Below are 23,692 nucleotides of genomic sequence, written 5' to 3' on the forward strand. Positions count from 1 at the left end.
AGGGAAATGGGTAATCAGAATGCATGCCATCTTGAGATGGGGGAGGGGAGAGATGGAGAAAATTTGGAACTCAAAATCTTATGGAAGTGAATATTGAAAATTAAAAATTAAGAGAATAGAAAAAAGATTTAGATGTAAAAAGGGACATCATAAGTAAATTAAAAGCACAAGGAGAAAATTATGTTTCAAATCTGTGGATAGGGAAGAATTCATGACTCAACAAAGGATAGAAATGACCACGGAAGATAAAATGGACAATATTGATTACATAAAATTAGAAAGGTTCTATCTACATAAAACTAATGTAGTTAATATTGGAAAGGAAACTGGTAACTGGGGAAAATCTTTGCAGCAAATTTCTCTGATAAAAATCTCATAGCCAGGATATATAAAGAACTGATTCAAGTTTACAAGAATAAGAGCTCCTCAATAGATAGATACATGGTCAAAGAATGTGAACAGGCTATTTTCAAAAAAAGAAATCCAACTTATTAACAACAATATGAAAATGTTCCAAACCACTAATACCTAGAGAAATGCAAATTAATTCAACTCTGAGGTCCCGTCTCACATCCATCAGACTGGCAAAAGTGACCAAAATGGAAAGTAACAAAATATTGGAGGGGGTGGTAAGAAAACAGGCACAAAATAGTGACATACCGGTAGTGGTGTACCTTGATTCAACAGTTCTGGAAAGCCCCCTCCATTCATAAAGCTATATTCAGTCTTCCAACAGGATGTTTCTGACACATGAAACTCGACAACTTAAACTTCCCCAGAACCATATTTACTCAGAACTATGACTGAAAGGGTATGGGCTATATGTACCCTTTGACTCAGCAACATCTCCATGAGACCTGTACCCTAAAGAGTTCAAAGGAAATAACTGGAAACTGAGGAGTTACCCATTACTTGGGAATTAGCTGAACATATTATGCTATCTGAATGTAATGGAATGCTATTGCATTATTAAGAAGTGACATCAGAGTGTCCTGGTAAGACTTACGTCCACTGATATAGGGAAAGGAAGTAGGACCCAGAAAACAATTTGTACAATGGCAGCATTTCAAAGGATAAAAAAACTGAAAGATTTTACAACTCTGTTGAGTATAGTGATGGATGCTGGGTCCGCTGATGAGGAATCATGCTGCCCACCGGAGAGAGGCGTTGGGCTTCAGATATACATTTTTGGACATGGTAAACGTAGGAATTTATTTTCCTGGACTGTGTATATTCGTTATGAAGATTTTCTTTAATTCTTTGATTATTGTTCAAATAGAATGGCCAGAGGAGGAAAAGATAGTAAGTGCTAATGATAATAGTAGATGACATTTATGTAACGTCTGTTATATTACCAGGCACTGTGCTAAGTGCTTTACAAGTATTATCTCATTTGATCCTCACAACCACCCTGGGAGGTAATTTTATTATTGCCATTTATTATTCCCAATTATTATTCCCATTCCTGCTATTATTCCCATTTTACAGTTGAGGAAACCAAGGCAAACAGGTTAAGTGGCTTGTCCAAAGTGTCGCACATCTTGGAAATGTCTGAGGCTAGGCTTGAACTTAGGTCATCCCAATTCCACGGTCCCAGAGCTTTAGAAATGAAAATTAATTTGAAAAAAATTAGAAATTTTAAAAAAATTGATGTCACTTAAAAAAAATGAAAGGTAATCTAGCATCCAGGCCCCTCACTCCCAGTGTACCATCATTAATTCTTATTGAATAACTCAGGAACCAACTGAAATTCATAACTGAAGCTTGTATTAGGAAATTTATTTTTAGTCTTCAACATTCACTTTTATAGAATTTTGAGTTCTAAAATCTGTCTCTCTTCCCCCCACCCCCACCCCCCATGCCTCAATAAGATAGTGGACAATCTGATATGGGCTCTACACAGCAGGCATTTTCTAAGCACGTCCTACATGCCCAGGTACTGAAAATACAAATACCATTTAAAAAAGAAAATGGTCCCAGACCCCCAAGGAGTTTACATTCTAAGCTGGGGGTGGGGTGGGGTATAGGGGTGGGAAATAGCCTTATATGTACATTAAAGGGATTTTGGAGGGGAGAAGTAGGAGGAGCCCTCCCTAAATGAAAAACCAAACAGAACCTAAGTTGTGATCTGCTTTAGTGGAGAGAATTTCCTTCCCTGACAAAAGTCACCCAAACGTCTAGTATTTGAATATTATGATTGCGTCTCACATTTTACAAATGGCGAAAATCAGGTGTATGCAGTTAAGTGGGAGAACTGGCTTTAGAACCCAAGGTATTTTTACTCCTAATGCAGTGACCACCCCCCCCAAACCATCATTTTCCAGATGCATGATTTCTGGTACTTGAGCTACAGCCTTTGGAGTCTAGAGCTGTTTCTGTTTAATTTCTATCCTGGCTCTGACACTTAGTAGGTATGCGATGGCCATTAAGTTGCTGATACTTTCTTGGCTCAGTTTCCTTATCTTTAAAATGAGCATAGTAACACTCACTTGGTAAACCTTTCAGCGCCACATCAATGGGAGTTGTGACTCTCCTGCCCCGCCCCAACCCTTCAACTTCTCTTTTGCCTCCAGCTCAAATCCAACAAGGACAAAGCCACCAAGATCTTCTACAGCATCACGGGACCTGGGGCCGATAGCCCCCCTGAAGGGGTCTTCACTATTGAGAAGGAGACAGGATGGTTGCTGGTAAACCAGCCACTGGACCGGGAGAAAATCGCCAAGTATGAGGTAGGTGACAGGACTGATCTCAAAAAAGTCCCACCTAGAGGAATGGACATGAAGATTATCCTCAATGGGACATACATGGAATCTGTGTCCTGGGCCCAAGAGCTGATTTCCAGTCAAACCTCCCTACTGTCTGCTGCCAGGGTGTGGTGTTTCATCTCTTAACCCCATGCCTTTGCTTACTTTGCTCTCCAAGCATGCAATACCTTCCTTCCTTATGTCTGTCTCTTATACCTCTAGATTCTTTCGGGTCTCAGTTCATGCACCATCTTCTGTATAAGGTCTTCGCAATCATTAGTGATCTCCCTGCTCCCCACCAGAAATCACTTTATTTATTAATTACATAATTTTTTTTTGTTGTTCATGTGTTATGCACCACCCACCCCTTGAAAAGAATGTAAAATCCTTTAGGGCGAAGACTTCTTGTATGTATGGAATAGAGCAAGTGATCAATGAATACTCATTGGAATGAACTTAACTGCAATTTCAGTCTTAGGATCAGAGCTTCAATTCTCCAACTTTTTGGTGTCAGAACAGACCCTTTTATACTCTTAAAAATTGTGGATAGCCCCCTTCCCATAAGGAGCTTTTATTTTTGTGGGTTGTATCTGTAGATGTCAACTGTATCAGAAATTATAAGTCTTGGTAGAATTATGAAAATAGTTTTGACCTTATAGACCCCCTTGAAAGGGTCTCAGGAGCTCCTGTTCCTGGTAAAGACCACCAGCTTCAAGAATGAGAGAGCTTGGAAGGGCCCTTAGTTCAGTCTAGCAACGTTATTTTCCAGAAGAGGTAGTGCCATTGTATTTTCTTCTTTACCCACAGCTGTTTGGACATGCAGTGTCTGAAAATGGCGCCTCTGTGGAAGAGCCCATGAACATCTCCATCGTTGTGATTGATCAGAATGACAACAAGCCCCAGTTCATCCAGGAGGTCTTTAGGGGGAGTGTCACTGAAGGAGCCATGCCTGGTAAGAAGGAGGAAGGGACAGAATCAGGACATACCATTGGTCCAACAAGTTAGTGTCCTTCGTTGGAATTGTATTCCCAGCCTGGAAATAGGAAGCTGAGACTAGGTGGAAGGATCCAGGGACTGGAAAGATGTCCATAGTAGTCCATTTTCTCTCTTCATCTTTCTTCCCAGTCCCAGTTCAGTAATTTACTAGCCTAGGAAATGAAATCTCCCTAAAAAGGTGACATCACAGCCTGCTTCTCTTTCTGCGGCAGGTACCTCTGTGATGCAGGTATTGGCCACAGATGCAGATGATCCCAGCACTCACAATGGAGCAGTCGCTTACTTTATCCTGGACCAGAATCCCAAGGAGCCTCATGACCACATGTTTACCATCCATCGAGAGACTGGAGCCATTAGTGTGATTGCCAGTGGCTTGGACAGAGAGGTCAGTCAGTCATGGTGGCTCTGGACCCTTAAATTCATCAACTTTTTTCTTGAAGAAACTTACCCCAGCGACCTAGAAGTGCATTGACTTCCCTGCTGGAGAACTAGTGTGTTTATGCCATCACCTCATCTTTCTCAAATGCTCTAGGCTCTCAGCCAGTAGGATATAAGCTTTCTGGGGAAAGTGGGGATTGCTTAACCCCCTGCTGGCCTAATTAGTTGGTTGCTAAATGAGCCTTCCTGATCTTTGGAAGAAGAAGCTGTGAAATGAATACGTATAGTATTTTCTCCTTAGACTTTCTAATCCTCCCCCCATTGAATCAATCACATCACACTTCAATTCATAGGTTTGTCCCAAATGAATAACTTGATGTATAGTTATCCCTTCCACATCATGATGGGATTTCGATATATTGCGAATTGTCATAAAAAATTAAATGGAAATTTTGGGGGGAGTTTTGCAGAAGTCACAGGCAACACAGAAAAAGTTTAGAAACTCAGAAATATGTAAAATATATGTACTTTGTTGTATAATATCAATACCCCATGAAAGAAAAAGAAAAAAATACCCCAGGGAGAAGCACAGACGCTTTAAGGAGCACCTCTACCTCTGGTACAAAGGGAGGGCCAAAAAAGTTGTACATGGATTTTCCAGATCATGCCCCTTCTACCCATGTGACCTCAGGCAAGTCAAGTCAACAAGTCTTTATTAAGCACCTACCATGTACCAGGCAGCATGCTAAGTGCTGGAGATACAGAGAAAGGCAAAAGACAGGAGCTCTCCATCTAATGTGGGAGATGATGTGCAAACGTGATAGATACAAAATACACTGGAAATATAATCAACAGAGGGAAGGCACTAGCATTAAGGGGGATTAAGGAAGGCTTCTTGTAGATGGCAGGACTTTAGCTGAGCTTGAAAGAAGTCAGGGGAGCCAGGAGGGCAAAGATGAGGTGGGTGGGAGACAGTGCCAAGTGTGGGGCACAGCCAGAGAAGATAGTTGTAGTAGGCAGGAGGTGGCATGTCTTATTTAAAGAAGAGCAAGGGGGCAAATATTACTGGATGGCAGAGTTCATGGGTGACAGTAAAAGTAAGGGCAAATCACTTCACGGCTGTGGGCCTCAGTTTCCAAATGTGTAAATTGGGGAGATTGGGCTTGGTGTTCCAGCTCTCAGTCTAAGCCCTGTGAGAACTTCCTCTAACCGTAGCTGGAATTGGGCTCTTTACCCTTCCCTTTTCTCCCCCAACAGAGAGTGGCTGAGTACACACTGACTATCCAGTCTGCGGACATGGAAGGAGAAGGCCTTGCCACCACTGCATCAGCCATGGTGGAGATTTCAGATGCCAATGATAATGCACCTGTGTTTGACCCCCAAAAGGTAACATCCTTCCTTCCTCATCAGTAATTGGAGGATTGAAATTTTCTGAACCAGCCCCCTTGTAGTGCACAGTTCTGGAATCACTATGTTCTTCTACTAGGCAATACAATGTAGTCTCCCAAAGGGAGCCCTTCATTGGAAGTCTTAGGACCTGGGTTTGAACCCCCAACTTTGCTATTTATGACCAGTGTGACCTTGACCAGATCATTTCTCCCCTCTTAGGGCTTCATTTTCCTCATTTGTAAAAGGATGGGCATGGACTTAATGACTACTAACTTCAACTCTAGGAGTGACACCTGTGACCTTCCTCTTGCTATGACTCATTCTGTGCCAAGGTCCATAGATCTCTTGACTCCTTCACTGGATTCCTCTTGGACCACAAGGTGGCATATGGTCATGGATCGAGTGGATGTGCTTGGAGTTAGGAAGACCTCACTTCAAAATCTTACCTCATACATTTCCCATTTGTGTGACCCTGGAAAGTCATCTAACCTCGGCCTCAGTTTCCTCTATAAAATAAAGGGTTTGGTCTTGATGGCTTCTAAGGTTCTTTCCAGTTCTATGCCTATGATCCTTCAGATGCCAGGGGTTGCTATTATACCAGCCCTTTGTTCTAAATTCCTATCCCCCCCCCCCTTTTGTCTTGTACTTTGGATCTCAGCTGAGGTTAGTAGGAGAGACCACAGCTGACCAGAGAGCAGGCCTCAAGCTCCCAACAGTAGGTACAGAAGGCTGTTGGAGTTCTGAACCAATGACCCTTCTACCATATGAGCATCTACATCCCAAGAGGCTCTTGGTGACCTGGACCAGTGACTCTTCTACCATAAGGATATCTATATCCCAGGATGCTCTTGGTGTCCTGAATCAATGGCTTTCCTACCATAAGGATATCTATATTTCATGAGGTTCTTGGTGATCTGCACCAATGACCCTCCTACCATATGAGGTATCTTAATCCCCTCAGGAATTCAGGTCATCTGTGCCTCCTTCCTGATGTGGCAGAGGGACAAGGCTCAAGAGATTGGGATCAGGACAAGAAAAGTAGCTTATATAGGGAGTGGGGGGATGGTGGTTCCTCAAGGTAGGTGACTAGTTTGGGTCAAAAACTACTCCAAACTCCTTGCTGTTGGCAGTATGTAGCTGAGGTGCCTGAAAACAAGGTTGGGGTTGAAGTTCAAAGACTGACTGTGACAGACCTGGATGCTCCCAACACACCAGCATGGAGAGCAGTTTACCAGATCACACAAGGGGACGAGGGGGGCCACTTCACCATAACTACGGACCCAGAGAACAACCAGGGCATCCTAACAACCAAAAAGGTAAGCCTGCCACCGCTGAGGTTAGAAGTCCTTTTTCCCCACACAGATCCAGGGGAACCTGTCTTCAGACCAAGGAGTGTGATTTTTAGATATTTTTCTGATGCTTTACAAAAAAATTTCTGGACTAGGTATGAAAAGGCATTTACCCTCTTTTCCCCTCCTTACCTGCGATGAGGGCAGATAGATATAGAATGTTGCAGGTAATATAAGAATTTTTCTTCAGTGATTGGTTCTGCTGAATTTTTTTTCTCTTCCACTTTTAGTGTCTGTGTGTGTGTGTGTGTGTGTGTGTGTGTGTGTGTGTGTGTGTGTGTGTATTCACATGCCTATATGTTAAGAGATCTATTATAAGGAGTGGCTCTGTGGGAGGGGGAAAATGTAGAAAAGGTAAAAACAAAAGACATCAATAAAAATCTGTTCTAAAAGAATTCTTGACTGATATATTAGAAAAGAAAGGTGATACAAAAATAAAATTTTAAAAAAATTTAAAAAATTTTTAAAAATAAAATTAAAAAAAAAAACTCGTAAATTCCTTCAAAGGAAAGTTCCTTTCATTTTTCTCTTGGATTCCTAGTGTTAGAAATCTATACGCAGCGCAGAATGAGTGCTTAGTAAATGTTTGCTGAATAAAAAAAAATTGTCCGAATTAGCAGTTCTCCATCTGGTCTATGAGTGCCTTACATGTGTCACCCCCAGGGAGAAGCAAAGGCACTTTAAGGAGCAAAAGAAGAGCATTGGCAGGGGCCTCTAGGGTCCAATGGTCTCAAACTTGCCGTTGCTCCCCTTCTCCTCCAACCATAGAGTGCTGGAAGCGTATACGTGACCATGACCTCGTTTCTTCTTGACAAAGTCCTAGCAGAAGCAAAAAATAACAGAAAATATTTCCCTCAGGATCAGGATCTTTTGTTTCTCCCCTCAGAATTTGGACTTTGAGACCAAGAACCAGTTCACTCTTCATGTCTCGGTGTCCAATGAGGCTCCTTTCGTGGTGAAGCTGCCCACGTCCACGGCCACAGTCACAGTGCATGTAGTGGATGTGAATGAAGCGCCTGCCTTCCTCCCATCCACTAAAGTGGTGGAAGTCCACGAGGGTGTGCATATGGGGGAAAAGATCTGCACGTACGCTGCCCAGGACCCTGACAGACAGCAAAATCAGAAGCTCAGGTACCCCAGAATTACCTAGAGCCAGGTGCTGGCAGCTTCCACTCTGTTTGGGAAATACCCGTTGGGCTGCTCCCAGCCCCATTTGTTGTGTTTCCAGCTCCTGATGAGGAAAGGAATGGAATGTTCTAGGCATCCCTGTTTGGCTTTAAAAATCATGTCTTTCCATCCGTTTTTCCCATTACTCTCCCTTTCACACATTTTGTTCCAGCCAAACTGGCTTGTTTGCTGTTTCCTGTACAAAAGGCACCTAATAAGTGCTTTTCCATTCCTTTATTCATTCATGACATTTTGTATCATTTTGCACAGGCTGTCTCTATGTCCAGAATTCTTTCTTTGTCACTTCTACCTCTTGGAATCCCAGGGTCCATGTAAGGCTCAAATCCTATGTGAGACCTTGTCTGATTTCCCCCATCCCCACTCCAAAATTACTTCTTCCCCACTCTGTGTTTTAAATGAATAATAATTTAACGAAACTCCTTCTGTGAGTGCATTCAGATCACCAATTTATAATTGTAGAGAGTGGCCTGAGGACACTTGGAAGTTGAGTGATCGGCCCAGGATCACACAGCCAATATGTGTCAGAGAGAGGACTTGAATCCTGACTTTCCTGACTCTGAGACAGCCTACCCACTATGGAGCTTTGTATTTAGTTACACTTATGCGTGTTTGGGGTTCTTCTCCTCCCCAGCCCTCACTGAGGGCTGGCATCGTTGGACATTTTTATCTTTATAATTCAGTGTTTGGCACATGATAAATGCTCCATTAGAGCATAATGCTCGTTACATTATAAGCTCCTTGAGGGTAGGGACTATTTTTGCCCCCTTTTTTTTTATTAATTAATTTTATTTATTTTCAGTGTTCTACAGTAACTACCATATAACTTAGATTGTTATTTTCCCTTCCCTCCTCACTTCGTCCCCGAGATGGCATACAATTTTGTATAGGTTCTACACATACATTCCTATGAAATACATTTTTGCTATAGTCATGCTGTGTTAAAGAATTAAATTGAGTGGTAGAAATCATCTAACAAACCAAAACACAACACACACACACACACACACACACACACACACACAAACATGATCTGCTACAATCAGAGATTGAATTCCATAGTTCTTTCTCTGGATGTAGAAGGCATTTTGCCTTAAACCATTGGGAATTTTTTAAGTCCTTGCATTGCAGTGAAGTTCCAAGTCTACCAGAAAAAACTCTCGCACGCTGTGGTTGTTGCTGTGCACAAAGTTCTCCTGGTTCTGCTCCTTTTGCCCAGCATCAGATCATATAAGTCCTTTCAGGCCTCTCTGAAGTCTTCCTGTTCATCATTTCTTATAGCACGATAGTTTTCCATTACATTCGGGTACCATAATTTATTCAGCCATGCCCCAGTTGATGGGCATCCCCTTGATTTCCAGTTTTTGGCCACCACGAAGAGCTGCTATAAATATTTTTGTACTTGTGGGACCCTTTCCCATTTTTACGATCTCTTGGGGATACAGTCCCAGATGCCATATTACTGGGTCAAAGTGTATGCATATTTTTGTAGCCCTTTGGGCATAGTTCCAAATTGCTCTCCAGAACGGCTGGATTAGCTCACAGCTCCACCAACAGTGTATTAGTGTTCCAACTCTCCCACATCCTCTCCAACATTTATCCTCTTCCTATTCTGTTATGTTAGCCAATCTGATAGGTATGATGTGGTACCTCAGAGTTATTTTGATTTGCATCTCTCTAATCAAAAGTGATTTAGAGCATTTTTTCATATAACTATAGATATCTTTAATTTCTTCCTCTGAAAATTGCCTGTTCATATCCTTTGACCATTTATCAACTGGGGAATTATTTTTGCCTTTCTTTATAACAGTAGAGCTTAACACGGTGCCTAGCATTGGTGCTTAGTAAATGCTTATTGGCCTGATGTAGAATTGAGCTAAATCAAATCGTTGAAGTAATTTTGTTTTATTCTGTTCCCTACCACCACCCTTGGGGTTAGGTAGAGTAGAGCTGCTAGGTGTGGGGAAGGGTATGGCATTTGACAAGATTGTGTTCTTTGGTCTCTTTCCATTGGAGTTTCTCGGCCTGGCTAAGGTTCCTTCCCCCTCTTTTACTCTCAAACAGCCAAGTAGCCTCAGTTGCCCTCCAGGAATATTCTCTTACTCACCATTATGCTTTCATTTTCCAGCTATCAAATTATACAAGACCCTGCAAAGTGGCTAATGATTGATCCAGAGAGTGGAGATATCACCTCCAAGGGCCTCCTAGACAGGGAAGACGAACAGTTTGTCACCAATAATACCTATGAGGTTATAGTCTCGGCCACTGATGATGGTAAGGATTCCCAGCCATTTAAGCAGAATTCATTCTTTCTTTCTCTCTCTCTCTCTCAAGAGAGAGAGACAGAGATACTAATGTATAGATATTTCTCTGAAATAGGCATATGGTGAGAAAATGGGAATTCTGAATCAGTAAACAATTCCTAATAATCAGTTCAATGTCTGTTCATGAAAGACTGCAAAGGATTATTGGGGATTTCCAAGGTTGTATGGGGGTATGGAGGTGTGGCAGTTGATTGTGCTTACATTAGCATGGTCTTCTCACTGATCATCTCAGCATCCTGGGGAGGGCTGTCTCCTGATCTAAGTGCTAGACTAAGGATATGGAGGGTATTTGAGGAACTGAGAAATGCCAGTGCAGTTGGTGGGGAGGAATGGGGAGTGATGTTTCCCTAGAATAAAGCTTCTTCTGGAGGCCACGACTAACAAAAGCATCCCTGGAGGTGAGGGCTCAAACCCAGAAACCGAACCCACTATTGAACCAAGTAGGAAGGTGAATTGGTCTCCAGGCATAGAACATTAAAAATCATGCATGTGTATATGTGTGGGCAATTGTAACCAGGAAACCCTCCCGCCACTGGCACTGGCACCCTTCTGCTGACCCTCCTGGATGTGAATGACCACGGTCCCATCCCAGAGCCTCGACAAATCACCGTCTGCAACCAAAACACTGTGCCCCAGGTGCTAAACATCACAGACAAGGACCTGCCCCCCCACACCACCCCTTTCCGGGCCCAACTCACTCATGATTCTGATATTTACTGGACTGCAGAAATGAATGAGAGAGGTAAGTTAATGACCCTGACTGACATAGAAGCTGTCATCACCGATGTTTGCAGGGAGATCATATCCATCCACTCTAACACCTTGGGTTCATCACTTGACTTGAGCCTTCTAATCTTTAAAATGGGAATAATGATTTGCGTTACCCACTTTGCAGGGGTCTTATGAGTAGGAGATGAGGGAATGCATAGAAGGTGCTTTGTGAATAGGAAATGCTACATAAATGTTCCTTATCCCTACCCCAAGTCTCAGAGTTACAAGGGACTTCAGAGACCATCTGGTCTAACTTATACCTGAACATAGAAATCTCCTCCAAAGCATTCTTGACAAATGACCAGTCAGGTTTTGCTTGAAAACACCTAGGGATCTGGAAACCCTTGTCTCTCCAGGTAGCCCCATTCCATTTTTTTTTTTTTTTGGATAGCTCTCATCTCATTGGGTAGGGTTTTTCTGGCTATCAAGACCAGGTCTGCCATTTTGCAGCTTGAATCCCCTCACTATTCCCTACCCACCTTTCATAATCTTCCTCTCTGAGGCCCAAGCAGAACAAGTATAATTTATCTTCTATAAAACAACTCTTTAGATACTTGAAGACAGGCATCCTGACTCCCAAATGTCATGCCCAGACTCAACATCCTCAACATCCTCAGTCCTTTCAACCTGTCCTCATGTAGCAGGATCTTGAGGCCTCACCATCCTGGTTGTCCTTACCCCAGATGTCTTCTAACTTCTTGTCACCCACGCTCTGAGGCTATGAGTTTTATTGCCTTGTCCGTCCAAGTGAGAAGACCTGGCCATCAATCGGTAAACACAATGTCCCCCTACAGGAGATGCTGTGGCCTTGTCTTTGAAGAAATTTCTGAAGAGCGACGACTATGAACTCCATCTTACTCTGTATGACAACCACAGCAAAGATCAGCTGACCGTGATCAAGGCAAAAGTGTGTGACTGTGAGGGCCACGTGACCATGTGTCCAGGGGCCTGGAAGGGCAGCTTCTTCTTGCCTATCCTGGGAGTGGCTTTGGCCTTGCTGAGTGAGTGTTCATCATGTGCAATCTCTGTGGGGACTGTGACTGGAAGTCTAGGAACATTCTGCTCCCAAATCAAACTGATTTTTACCTGAGTGTTTGGTTTTTTTAATCAGTCAATCAACAAGCATTTATTAAGCATCTACTGTGTTCTAGCCTCTGTACTAGACTCTGGAGTGTCATTGAAAATTTAATTATGTGAGGGAGCCTGGGAGCCCTGGGTTCATGTCTTATCTATTACCTGTGTTGGCTGTGTGACCCTGGCCAAGTCACTTGACCATCTAGCTACCTAGGTATCTGCTTATCTGTTTCCTCATCTGTAAAATGGGGATAACAAAGTTACCTCCCAAAGTTGTTGTGAAGACCTTAGCACAGTGCCTGGCACATAGTAAACACTAGGTAAATGTTAGCTGATCTCACCATCATCATCCTTACTACTATCCTTATGGCATTTGGAGTCATGTGCTCTCTTCTCCCTTCCAGTCCTGCTGCTTGCCCTCATGTTGTTGATGAGAAGGAAGAGAAACATAAAGGAGCCCCTCCTACTTCCCGAGGACGACACCCGGGACAATGTCTTCTACTATGGAGAGGAGGGGGGCGGTGAAGAGGACCAGGTTGGGGAGCTGGGATTGGGGGAGGGGCCCTTCTTGCCTCAGCCACCCCTCCTCCCTTCCCCCAATCACTCACTGCTACAGTGATCCTCCAGCATGACTTTTGAGCATCTCAGGGGATCTTTCTCGTTGGGGAGGGGCTCCTGAATTCATTGGCCACCCCACCATAGAGATCATCCCCATATAATCCAAAGATCTTCCTTGTGATCTCTGCCAACCCCAAAGGACAATTTTCTGGCCTCTCCTTGCCCTTTCCAAGGTCCCCTCTGTCATGAATATGATTGGAGATATGGCCAGGCTTCAGAAATCCCAGACCTAACATATGAGCTTCACTACATAACCCAGACAGGCAAGTGTCAGGGTTTGTAGGTCTGGGACTCAAGGATGGGTCCCCTAATTCACATGCTCTCTTTCCTCCCCAAAAGGACTACGACATTACTCAGCTTCACAGAGGTCTGGATGCCCGACCAGAAGTGATCCTCAGGAATGATGTGGTACCCACCTTTATCCCTCCCCCTCTGTACCGGCCACGCCCAGCCAACCCAGATGAGATTGGCAATTTCATCATTGAGGTGAGGAAGGGGCTTATCCTATGTTGCCCAGGTTGTCTATCAGATGAATGTGGGGCTCTCGTTCCTCTTCTTTTAAAAAAAAAAAAAAGATTATCTTTTATTTTTGTATCCCCTACATTTCCCCATATCTCCCCCCAAACCCCAATCCCCAGTTCCCATCCCAGAATCATCCCTTATAACAAAGAATTTTGAAAGGGGAGGGAAACAGTTCAACCAGACTGAGCCACACATCAGCCAAGTCCACCACTCTCTGCAGCCTTCTGTCTCTGCAAAGGGAAGATTCCTCTCTCCCTTTTAAAGGGATTTGTCATATCTGAGGCTTTTGTGACTCTTGCAGGCAGACATAGTGTGAAGAGCCCAGTGCCCTTTGCTGCTTGGCCAGCTTGGTGAGGCTTGTTTTCTGCCATTTAATCTCAGCTCTAGCAGGGTCAGTTAATAAGGAAAAAGCTGGGTGATGGATGTGCTCCAAAGAACAAGCCTTGGGCTTGAGCCTCACATGTCTCCATCTGACTCTGTTGACTTCTGACTCATCTTTCTGACACAATGGGAAGGCTTTAGATTTGGAGTCAACACGGTTGGGTTTGGATCCTGTCTCTCATTGCCACCTTTGGGATGTTTGGCCTCTCTGCATTTCAGTTTCTTCATCTACAAAATGAGACCTTTTGGGCTAGGTGACCCTCAAGGTCACTTTAACATCCACAGGATCTTTGCCACTCTAGTTTTCCAATTTTTGCAAAGTAGAGGTTTTTTCTTTGTTACATGGGTCAAGTAGGGAGCCAAGGTGAGAAAATGACTGGCCCCTTGACCCCCTGAAAGGAAGTAGTTCACATCCCATATGCTACTAGGAGTTAGGAGACCCCATGGGAATGCTGGCTGCCCTTCTCTGCAGGTGCACCTAACTCTTGTTTTGGGGGGGCCGCCTCCTGCCCCAGGACCTTAGCTTGGCTCCTGCTCCCAACTCAACTGTATACATATCTACGGGAGGAAAGTAAACAACCAATGTCATTTGAGACCAAGTTTTAAGGAGGCTTAAAAGCTTTGTCAGTCATCCTCTGTCTGAAGGGTAGCTTTCATTTCGTCCGTGGAGGTAAATGGAGATGGAGCATTCAACTCCTCCTAAAAAAAGCTGACAGCGCTAATGGGGCTCCCTGTTAGGACCTTGACATTAGGAAGTTGCTTTTCTGTAGCTCTTACCTGCTTTATCTGAATCTCTGTCTCTGTCTCTCTGTCTCTGTCTCTCTCTCTGTCTCTCTCTGTCTCTGTATCTCTGTCTCTGTCTCTCTCTGACTTTGTCTCTCTGTCTCTCTCTCTCTTTGTCTCTGTCTCCCTCCCCTTCCCTTTCTCTTTCTTTCTCTTTCCTCTCATCTTCTCTTCCTCTCTCTCTCCTCTCTTTTTCTCCCTCTCTGCCTCCCCCTCTCCTTTTCCCTCCCTCCTTTTTTTCTTCTCTCTCTTTCCTCTCCTCTTGTCCCGCTCTCTCTTCTCCCTCTCCTTCTCTCACTCTTTCTCTTCCTCCACCATGTCTGTCTCTCTCTCCCCCCACATATATAATGTATTACATATTTTAATATTATGTCATCTTGATATAATACATACTGTATCATACATAGTATATTTGAATTTGGCTACAGTTTGACTTTCTAGGTATCGTAGGCACAATCAATCTAGGAAAAGAAGGGGGAAAAACCTCTTCCCTACCGAGGTGATACAGTTTGAATAATCATTCTCCAAGCAATAGGCAAATGGCTTCTTGGGTCCCTCCTGCTCTAAACCGTGTTCTAAATTCCCTGGGGGTTGGCTCTGCTGGGGGCTGGTAGAAGACAGAGTCTGCCTCTACTGTGCCCACTGTTGGGGTCAGTGACTTGGGCTTCCTGGATTTCTCTGTGTTCTACAGAACCTGAAGGCAGCCAACAATGATCCCACAGCCCCACCCTATGACTCCCTGCTGGTGTTTGATTATGAAGGAAGTGGTTCGGATGCAGCCTCCCTGAGCTCCCTAACATCTTCCAACGCGGACCAGAACCAGGATTACGACTATCTGAATGAGTGGGGCAGTCGATTTAAGAAGCTGGCTGACATGTATGGCGGAGGGGAAGAAGACTAGCGGGGGCCTTCTTGCCCTGGACAGAACTGATTTCTTGCTCTCTGGACCCCACTCCTAGGAGCAGGTAGCTGTACCTCAGAGATAAAGTGACTCTTCTGCCTTGAAAGCAGACCTCAATGTGGCATTAGGTCTAAGATCATGTTTCAAGCCTCCTGGACTTTAATGTAAGCGCTTTCCTCACTTAAAAATTCGGCTGAATCTGATGGAAATTCCATTTTGACCCAGGACAGCCTAGACCGAAGATCTGCCTCAATACAAGGAAGGAGAAATGGTGGCCTGGGCTAGGATTCTCCGTAGATAATTGACACCTTGCCTATTATAAATACCCACCCATGGTTGCCTCCTGGTCATTTTTCCAGTGCCTGTTTCTACTAGAGATGGTCTCTCTGCTTTCTCTTCTGCATCATGTTTGGAGACAGCAGTCAAACATTGGCCAGAGAGAGGCTGGCATCTCTAGTTCTTTCAGTTTCTTTCTGCATTTGGAGATAGGGAACCAGAGCCCAGAAATCGATGAAATCATCCCGGTCACATCGCCACAGGAGGTTTTGTTTGTTTGTTTTTTCCCCAAGACAATGACAGCTTTTTTTATATAGCATATCTACAGGTTACTCTTGTTTTTTTAAAAATATATATGTGTGTGTATGTGTGTGTGTGAAGTAGGTGATGGTAAACGCTGATCATCGTGTAAACATACCAGGACTTTTTATTAAAGAAACTTCAACAAAAATGATAGGAGGAAGTAGAAGAATCTTTTAAAGGGAACTTCTCTTTCTTTCTCTCTCCAGTAAGTCTAGAGGGGGAAGTGAAAGTGTGACCAAGTGATTTTTTTTCCCTGCAGGTCTGAGAGAATCCTCTAGCCCTTAAGTGTTTACAAAGCTTTGTTTACAAATGTTTACAAAGCACTTTGCTCACTACAATCCTGGAGGCAGGTAATAATATTATCCCTCTTCTGTTTGCTGGTCCGTGACCCCTGTGGAACATAGCGTTCATGGGATTTTCTTGGCAAAGATACTGGAGTGATTTGTTATTTCCCTCTCCAGTGGATTAAGGCAAACAGAGGGTAAATGACTTGCCCAGGGTAACACAGCTAGTAAGGCTGAATTTGAACTCAAGTCTTTCTGACTCTAGGTCCAGGGCTCTACCCATTGAGCCCTCCCCCTTCTACAGGTAAGGAAACTGAGGCTTAGTTAAGAGACTTGTTAACAAGAATTAGCCAAGGTTTGAACCCAGATTCTCTCTGGGTTTCTGTTAACTCATTGGTGAAATCAGGGGAGGAGTTATTCAAGATCACCATATTTAATAACTAATATCACCATAGATTTTAATAATACATTATCATTTTTATGTGATCCTTACAACAAAAAGTAGACCAGTGGGGAAGAGCACTGACTCTGGATTCAGGAGACCTGGGTTCCGATCTTGATTCTGATGCTTTTTAATTAATGCCTTGATGATCCTGGGGAAGTCACCTAGCATCCCTTAGCCATGATTTTGTTACCTGCAAAATGAAGGCCTGGGCTCATTGGTTTCCAAGCTGAGGTCCTCTCCTGCTCTAAATCTATGGCCCTATGTGCCACCCATTGTGGGAGATTATTAGACCGTTTTCTGCAGGTGAAGAAACTCAGACTCAGTGATGTGCTTTCCATGCTACCCCATTTACTTCTTGGCCTCCAAACCTCAGAAATTCACTGACTTAGGAATTTTTGCTTTTGTTTTGGAGGGGGTGTTGGGTTGCAATGGAAGGGGGGTGGGAACACCTTTTGAGGGGATTGTGCTCTGGCTCCTCCAGCCTGAGGAGGAGCTAGGGTTGCCCCCCACTCCATTCCACCCTAATATATTCTTCCAGGGTCTTGCTCCACCACCTGTCGCCCCCTTGGTACCAGGGTACTCCTGATAAGACTCAATTCCTGGAAATCGCCCCCTCTAGGGCCTCTGATAAGATTAGGAAGGATTAGGTGTCTTTTCTGAGGATTTCTGGGGCTGCCAGGCAACAACAAAAGTCCTGCTCTTTTCACAGTCTTTTCACACCTGCATCCCCTTATCTTGGACTCTTCCGTCCCCTTTCCACAAACCCAAGCAAAGGAAGAAACTCTATCTTTCCTTGTACAAACGGACACTCAGTAACTTGAGTTCCAAGCCTGGAGGAGATAAGGAAAACCTCAGCTGCGGCTGAAACTGGTCTTCTAAACACACTGGGTATTTGGGGGTGGGGCCAGGGCTCTGAGAAGGAACTAGAAGGAATTGATTAAAAATCAAGTGAGGAAGCATTTGGTAAGTGCCTACTTTGTGCTAGGCATTGAACTCAACTAACTAAATCCAACTTTGTTTGGAATTGTAGTGCCCATAGTTCAGGTGAGACTTGACCCAGGGCTTGGTGTTGAGATATAGAAGCACCCTGGAGTAGGGAAAGGGGATGGAGGTACATGGGAAGGCAAACTCTAGGTTCTTGTCCTAGTTCTGTTATAGGTAAGTCACCACTTGAGAGGTTCAGTCTTTCATTTGCAATTAGGCTAAAAGAGAATCTCAGACCCCACCCCACCCCTTGTCCCACCTTGGGATCTGGGTGTAGTCTGATCCCAAAACTGTGTTTGAGGCCCAGCTATCCCCTTTCAAGCCATGACAGAGCCTCAGTTTCCCCATCTGCAAAATAAGGATAATAGCTTGTGTGACCTACTTCATGGGGTAGTTGTGAGAGATGTGCTTTGTCAAACAAGAAGCCATGTAAGCCTATATAGAGTGATAGAGTGTCTAGCGCTGGTCCTGAAGCCAGGAAGACCTGAGTTCAAGTTCTGTCACTTAACTCTTTTCTGTTTCTTCATCTATAAAATGAACTGGAAAAGGAAGTGGCAAACCACTCTAGTGTCTTTGCCAGGAAAACCCCAAATGGGGTCCCAATAACAACCAATAAACATGTATACATAGATATACATATATGTCTATATATGTAATTATGTATAGGTACATATTTATATATTGACACAACATGCAAGGGGAAGGTATTTTCAGGGGGAAGGGTGATCTTAGTTCGATGTTCTCCAAACTAACTCAATCACAGGACACATTAAAGATTGTGTGTCCTAATGGAACCCCTTGGTCCCTGTTGAGGTCTTCCCCCAGAATTAAGGCAGAAAGGAGGGTGAGGAAAATTTTGGAGCAACATCATGGTAGATAATTTTCATGAAGAAAAATTGCCACGTGTTTTAGATGGAACCATGGACCACTTGCTGTAACATGCAGAATTTCAACCAATTGATTGATAGGTTGAAGCCTACTTTAAGATCGCCATCAACACTTTGGATCACTTGCCTTCTGAGTCATTTCTACATGGTGTTTCATGATTGCCAGCTATGAAGAACATCAGGTGAATGATTCTGTTCTACAAAGTACAACAATATCCAAAAAGTGAGACCCAATTGTCAGTCATTATCCCTCTTCAATTTTGGGCCCCTTATCATCTACAGTACCCATATGGGACAACTCAATGGGCTGACCATCTAACTTCATGTCATAATCCGGCCAATGGGCATTTTAGAAACTACTGGTTTTCCTGTGTGGATGGTTATGTCAAATCGACCCATGAGATAGATAATGCAAAACAGGATTTGAATGTTTTATTTATTTTGAGAAGAAACATTTTCTTTCAATAAGATAATTCCAAACCAACACACACAAACAACCTGCTCCACCACAGCACCTCTGAAAACAGGCAAAACCTTTTCGACAGTGTTTTAGTATAAGCCTGTCATAGCAGCTACTAGGTGGCACAGTAGATAAAGTCAGGAAGACATCTTCCTGAGTTCAAATCTAGCTTGATGTGTCCTAGCTGTGTGACCCTGGGCAAGTCATTTAACCCTATTTGCCTCAGTTTTTTCATCTGTAAAATAAGGTAGAGGAGCTAGGAAATGCAAACCACTCCAGTATTCCTGCCAAGAAAACCCTGAAATGGGGTCTCAAAGATTTGGACATATTGAAAATAACTAAACAAGTGGAATGCGCTCAACGACCTGGGACCAGGCCTCCCTTTGCCACGTACTGGCTTGGCTTTGTGACCTTGGGTAAGTCTTCTTTATAAATTGCAGGGAAGGTGCTGACCTGAATGGGTAGAAAAGTTTCACCATTTGGGAATTAGGTCCAGACTCTATTTCTCTATGTATGTACCACAAAACATGCTGAGAGGAACTACCACACAGCAATGGATTTCAGACCAAAAACTGTATAAGGAGTAGGTGGTTATGAATGTTTATCTGAGTGCAACTCTACTTTTAAAAAATCATTTAAACAATTTTATGGATATCTTTTCCTTTTAAACACTACAGTCATTTTCCAACAAATTCATCCCAGTCCCCCACATGGAACCCTCCCTAGTAATGGATAAAATTAGTATATAAAAGCCATGCCTATTAGGGTAAAGCAACATCCCACACCCATAGTCCCCTAGCTTTTTCCTGAGAGATGGGAAGTATTTTCCCTCCCCTGATGAACAATCCTACTTCACAAACATTACAGGGTGTAACAAAAATTGGCCTTAACTAAGACTTTTGGGACACTGTATTTGGGTTAGAGGGAAAGGGATCTAGGAAACGTGGTTCAAATAGGATTTTCTCTCTCTGGATTGTCACATCCCCCTTACTGAGAACCTCTTCCTGTTCAATGAGGTGACAGCCTCCACCCCCACACACTCCCCCTGTCCTCATGTCCCAGACACCACCCTTCATAATGAACCAGGTATTATACTTCCTAAGTGCCCAGGAAGGGGCCCATTAGGGTGAGAGTCACTGGGAAAATATTTTTTTCCTTACTGCTTTCTCAGACTCCACCAGGATTTCCATAAGCAGTGGTCCAAAGTGGACCATATTTCTCTGCCCTCATGAACAGATAATGGTCCAATATCTAGAAAGTTAAAAACTTTCCTCCCCTTCTATTTTCCAGTTTTAAAACTCCCTCCATTCAACACCCAACCTAGAGGCTTAATTAGCTCCTCCCTGGCTTAAAAACGGAAAAAAAAAAAAAGGAGGGGAGTGATGCCCTCCCCACTCAGCTCCACCCTTCCACTCCCACCTCCTAATGTTCTCCCCTTTCTTATTTCTAGACTTGCTTCCCAAAAAGAGTTTTCCTGGTGAGGAATTTCTGTAGTTTTCTCCATGCACATTTGGGTTCTAAACGTTTCAGTTCCCAAGGCCCTCTTTTCTTTTCTCCCAACTCTTAAACCAGTAAGTGTTCAATAAATTCCTTTTATTTGAGAGCTGTCATGCCCTCCCTTGGTCTGACAGTAGAGGGCAGAAGAGGGCAGTTCGCTTCAGGAGCGCCCATATAGACGTTCAAGGGAAAAAGATCCCAGCATGTGGAAGCAGAGGTCCTTCACCTGGTGTGGGTAGATTTCAGGGAGTACTCAGCATCAATTTCTGTGTTGTTAGGGAAAGAGCATATATCTTTATTTTTACCACCTTCCAACTGAAATCGAGTATTTTGTTCAATTTATTTATGTTATGCCTTTAACAACATTGCCCTGAGAAGGGGTCTCAGAGACGTCCAGGACACAAAAAAGGTTAGGACCCCTCCACCTGCATATTCATTTTTACAAATAAAAACTGAGGGAAGGTGTCACTTACCCACCTACCACCATATGGCTTCTTTTAGGAAAGGACGGGTAAAGGAGAGGGGAGGAGTATATATACGGTATATAAATTTAAAAATTCCCTCCCCCTCTCCCCACAGCATTAGTAGTTCATGGGGTTCTCAAAAGAGGCCCCAGAATCAGTCCAGGGTCTTCTAGACTTGAGGATTCTGCAACCTCTGCCCCAGTTCTGACGTAGTGAAATCGGATCTCTTTCCCCTTGTTTATATTTGAAACTGAGTGCTTCTAAAACCCAGAAGCCCATCAACCTGGGCATGTAGAGACCTGCAACTGCACCTCCTTCAGGAAAGAAATGGGGTGAGATTGGCAGGTAGTCCAAGATTTGGGGTATTTGTAGAAGGAGTTATAGGACTCACTTCTCTCCCAGACAGCTGCTGGGTGGAGGAAGGGCCTCCAACTCTAGTCCTGGATCTTTGGAGATAGCAGCCCATACCTTTCCTGACCAGTGGCACCCATGCCTACAAAGAGACAGTCAGGGCACCCTCAGCAATGACTGTCTGGTGGCATAGGGAACCTGGCTGGACCTAGAGACATGGGCTATCTCTCCCTGGGCAAGTCACTCAATCTCTGTCTCTGTTTTCTCATCTGTAAAATGGGAGAAATAATAGCACCTACTTCTTAAGATTGTTGTAAGGATCAAATGAGATAATGTTTGTAAAATACTTATTTTTAAATAATATTTTATTATTCCCAATTATATGTAAAAACAATTTTTACATTGAACATTGAACAAAATTTGACAGTTTGTACATTTACGTTGAACAAAACATTGCTTTTCTGAAATTTTGAGTTCAAATTATCTCTCTCCATCCCTTCCCTCTGCCCCGAGATGGTAAACAATTTAATATAAGTTATACATGTGCAATCATGCAAAACATTTCCATATTAGTCATGTTGTGAAAGAAAACAGACCAAGAAAAAAAACACACAAAAAAAATCAAGTGAAAAACAATGTGCTTCCATCTACATTCAGACTCCATAGTTCTTTCTCTGGAGGTGGAAAACATTTTTCCTCACTAATCCTTTGGAATTGTCCTGGATCAGCGTATTGCCGAGAAGATCTAAATCTATTGCCGAGAAGATCTAAATCTATCATAGCCGATCATCATACAATGCTGCTGTTACTGGGTGGATCTGTCCACTTTGCATCAATTTGCGTAAATCTCATGTAAGATGATGGTCTGTATCTAGTTTCTGCCATACTGTTTTCTAGTTTTCTCAGCAGTTTTTGTCAAATAGTGAGTTCTTGTCCCAAAATTGTAAAGTATTTAACATGGTTTCTGACACTTAGTACATGCTATAGACATGCTACATGACACTTAGTACATGCTATAAAAATGGTAGTCGTCATTATTATTAAATTTCTTTTGCCCTAGGTACTAGCCAAACCTTATAAAGTAGAAAGAACATTGTGTATTTGGAGTCAGAGGACCTGAATTCGAATTCTGTTTCTGCTAATTAGTACTTGGTGGCTACTCTCGGTTCCCTCAGTGATAAAATGAGGAAATTGAACTAGATAATCTCTAAAGTAGCTTCCCCCAATAAATTCCCCCTTCTCTAGCCCTGCTCTCCAGATTTCCTTTATATGTAGCCTTCTCTCATTAGAATGGGAAAAAGAATGAGAGCTGGGACTATTTCTTGTGTTTGAATCAATCCATAAACACTCAATAACTGACATTTATGATTAAGTGTTTCAGGGACTGTGATACCAAGTTTCAGGGAGCTGATGATACCAAAAGAGGCAGAAGACAGTCCTTGTCCTCAAACAAATATAGACAAAGCAAGTTATTTACAGGGTAAATAATAATAATAACAGTTAACATTTCTATAGCACTGCTATGTGTCAGGCACTATGATATATTTTATAATTATCTCATTTGATCGTCACAACAGACCCATTTTACAGATTGGGAAAATGAGGCAAAGTGACTACTTGCCCAGGGTTATACAGCTAGTAAGTGTGTGAAGTCAGATTTGAGTTCAGGTCTTCTTGACTTAAGGCCCAGTGCTGTAACTGATGGGGTGCCTGGGTGCTTGTGCTGGTACCCAAGTTTTAAAAATCACATTTCTCCCTAGCCTCAAAACACTCTCCCTGACAGTTTTCTCCCCAACCCAAGGATACTATGCCTAGCAATAATTAATTAGCAATAAGTGGGCCCCAGTAAGACAAACTAGCTTTCCCTGAAATTACTCATGAGCAGGCCTCCAGTAAAGTAAACTATCCTTCCCCAGCACAAGAACAAGCTGACCTCTGAAGAAATTTTCTTGCAAAAACTGATCTTGTAACCACAGAATTATCATGTATTGATTTCCAAAGTCATCATATTCAATCCAGAAGTCAAGCTATAATGCCAACTCTCAAAGTTGTCTTGCTACAGATATGACAGACCAAAAATACACCCCTGAGAAACCCCTTCCCCTGCTTATCAATAGTGATTGATGTCTGTGGCCAAGATTGTAAATTATCACCTAATTAGCATATCTGGCACATAATCCATTATTTTTCCCATATAAGCTTTAGAATCACTCCTGTTGCAAGTTCCTTAAGGAGATTTGCTTGCTATATTGGTGTTACAATAAACCTTTGCCATCTTGACTGAAAGGAATGGTTGAGTCTGTGAATTCATTCCAGATGATTGTCT

The 23,692-nt window shown here is 43.1% G+C and overlaps 1 protein-coding gene across 2 annotated transcripts in view; it reads left to right on the forward strand.

Annotated features, from left to right (window-relative positions):
- CDH3 (cadherin 3) overlaps nucleotides 1-16,142 on the forward strand; it is a 46,221-nt gene extending 30,079 nt beyond the window's left edge. For both annotated transcript variants that reach the window (XM_072636414.1, XM_072636415.1), the window contains 12 exons: nucleotides 2,574-2,729; nucleotides 3,552-3,696; nucleotides 3,953-4,125; nucleotides 5,376-5,504; nucleotides 6,638-6,823; nucleotides 7,743-7,987; nucleotides 10,170-10,315; nucleotides 10,883-11,107; nucleotides 11,931-12,137; nucleotides 12,615-12,745; nucleotides 13,168-13,314; nucleotides 15,206-16,142. In XM_072636414.1, the coding sequence (XP_072492515.1) occupies nucleotides 2,574-2,729; nucleotides 3,552-3,696; nucleotides 3,953-4,125; nucleotides 5,376-5,504; nucleotides 6,638-6,823; nucleotides 7,743-7,987; nucleotides 10,170-10,315; nucleotides 10,883-11,107; nucleotides 11,931-12,137; nucleotides 12,615-12,745; nucleotides 13,168-13,314; nucleotides 15,206-15,415 (2,100 nt within the window). In that variant the 3' untranslated portion in view covers nucleotides 15,416-16,142. The remainder of the gene's footprint in view (nucleotides 1-2,573; nucleotides 2,730-3,551; nucleotides 3,697-3,952; nucleotides 4,126-5,375; nucleotides 5,505-6,637; nucleotides 6,824-7,742; nucleotides 7,988-10,169; nucleotides 10,316-10,882; nucleotides 11,108-11,930; nucleotides 12,138-12,614; nucleotides 12,746-13,167; nucleotides 13,315-15,205) is intronic.
- Nucleotides 16,143-23,692: the final 7,550 nt, after the last annotated feature.

Source organism: Notamacropus eugenii, chromosome 1 (genome assembly GCF_028372415.1).
Source record: "Notamacropus eugenii isolate mMacEug1 chromosome 1, mMacEug1.pri_v2, whole genome shotgun sequence".
In the NCBI taxonomy this organism is placed as follows: domain Eukaryota; kingdom Metazoa; phylum Chordata; class Mammalia; order Diprotodontia; family Macropodidae; genus Notamacropus; species Notamacropus eugenii.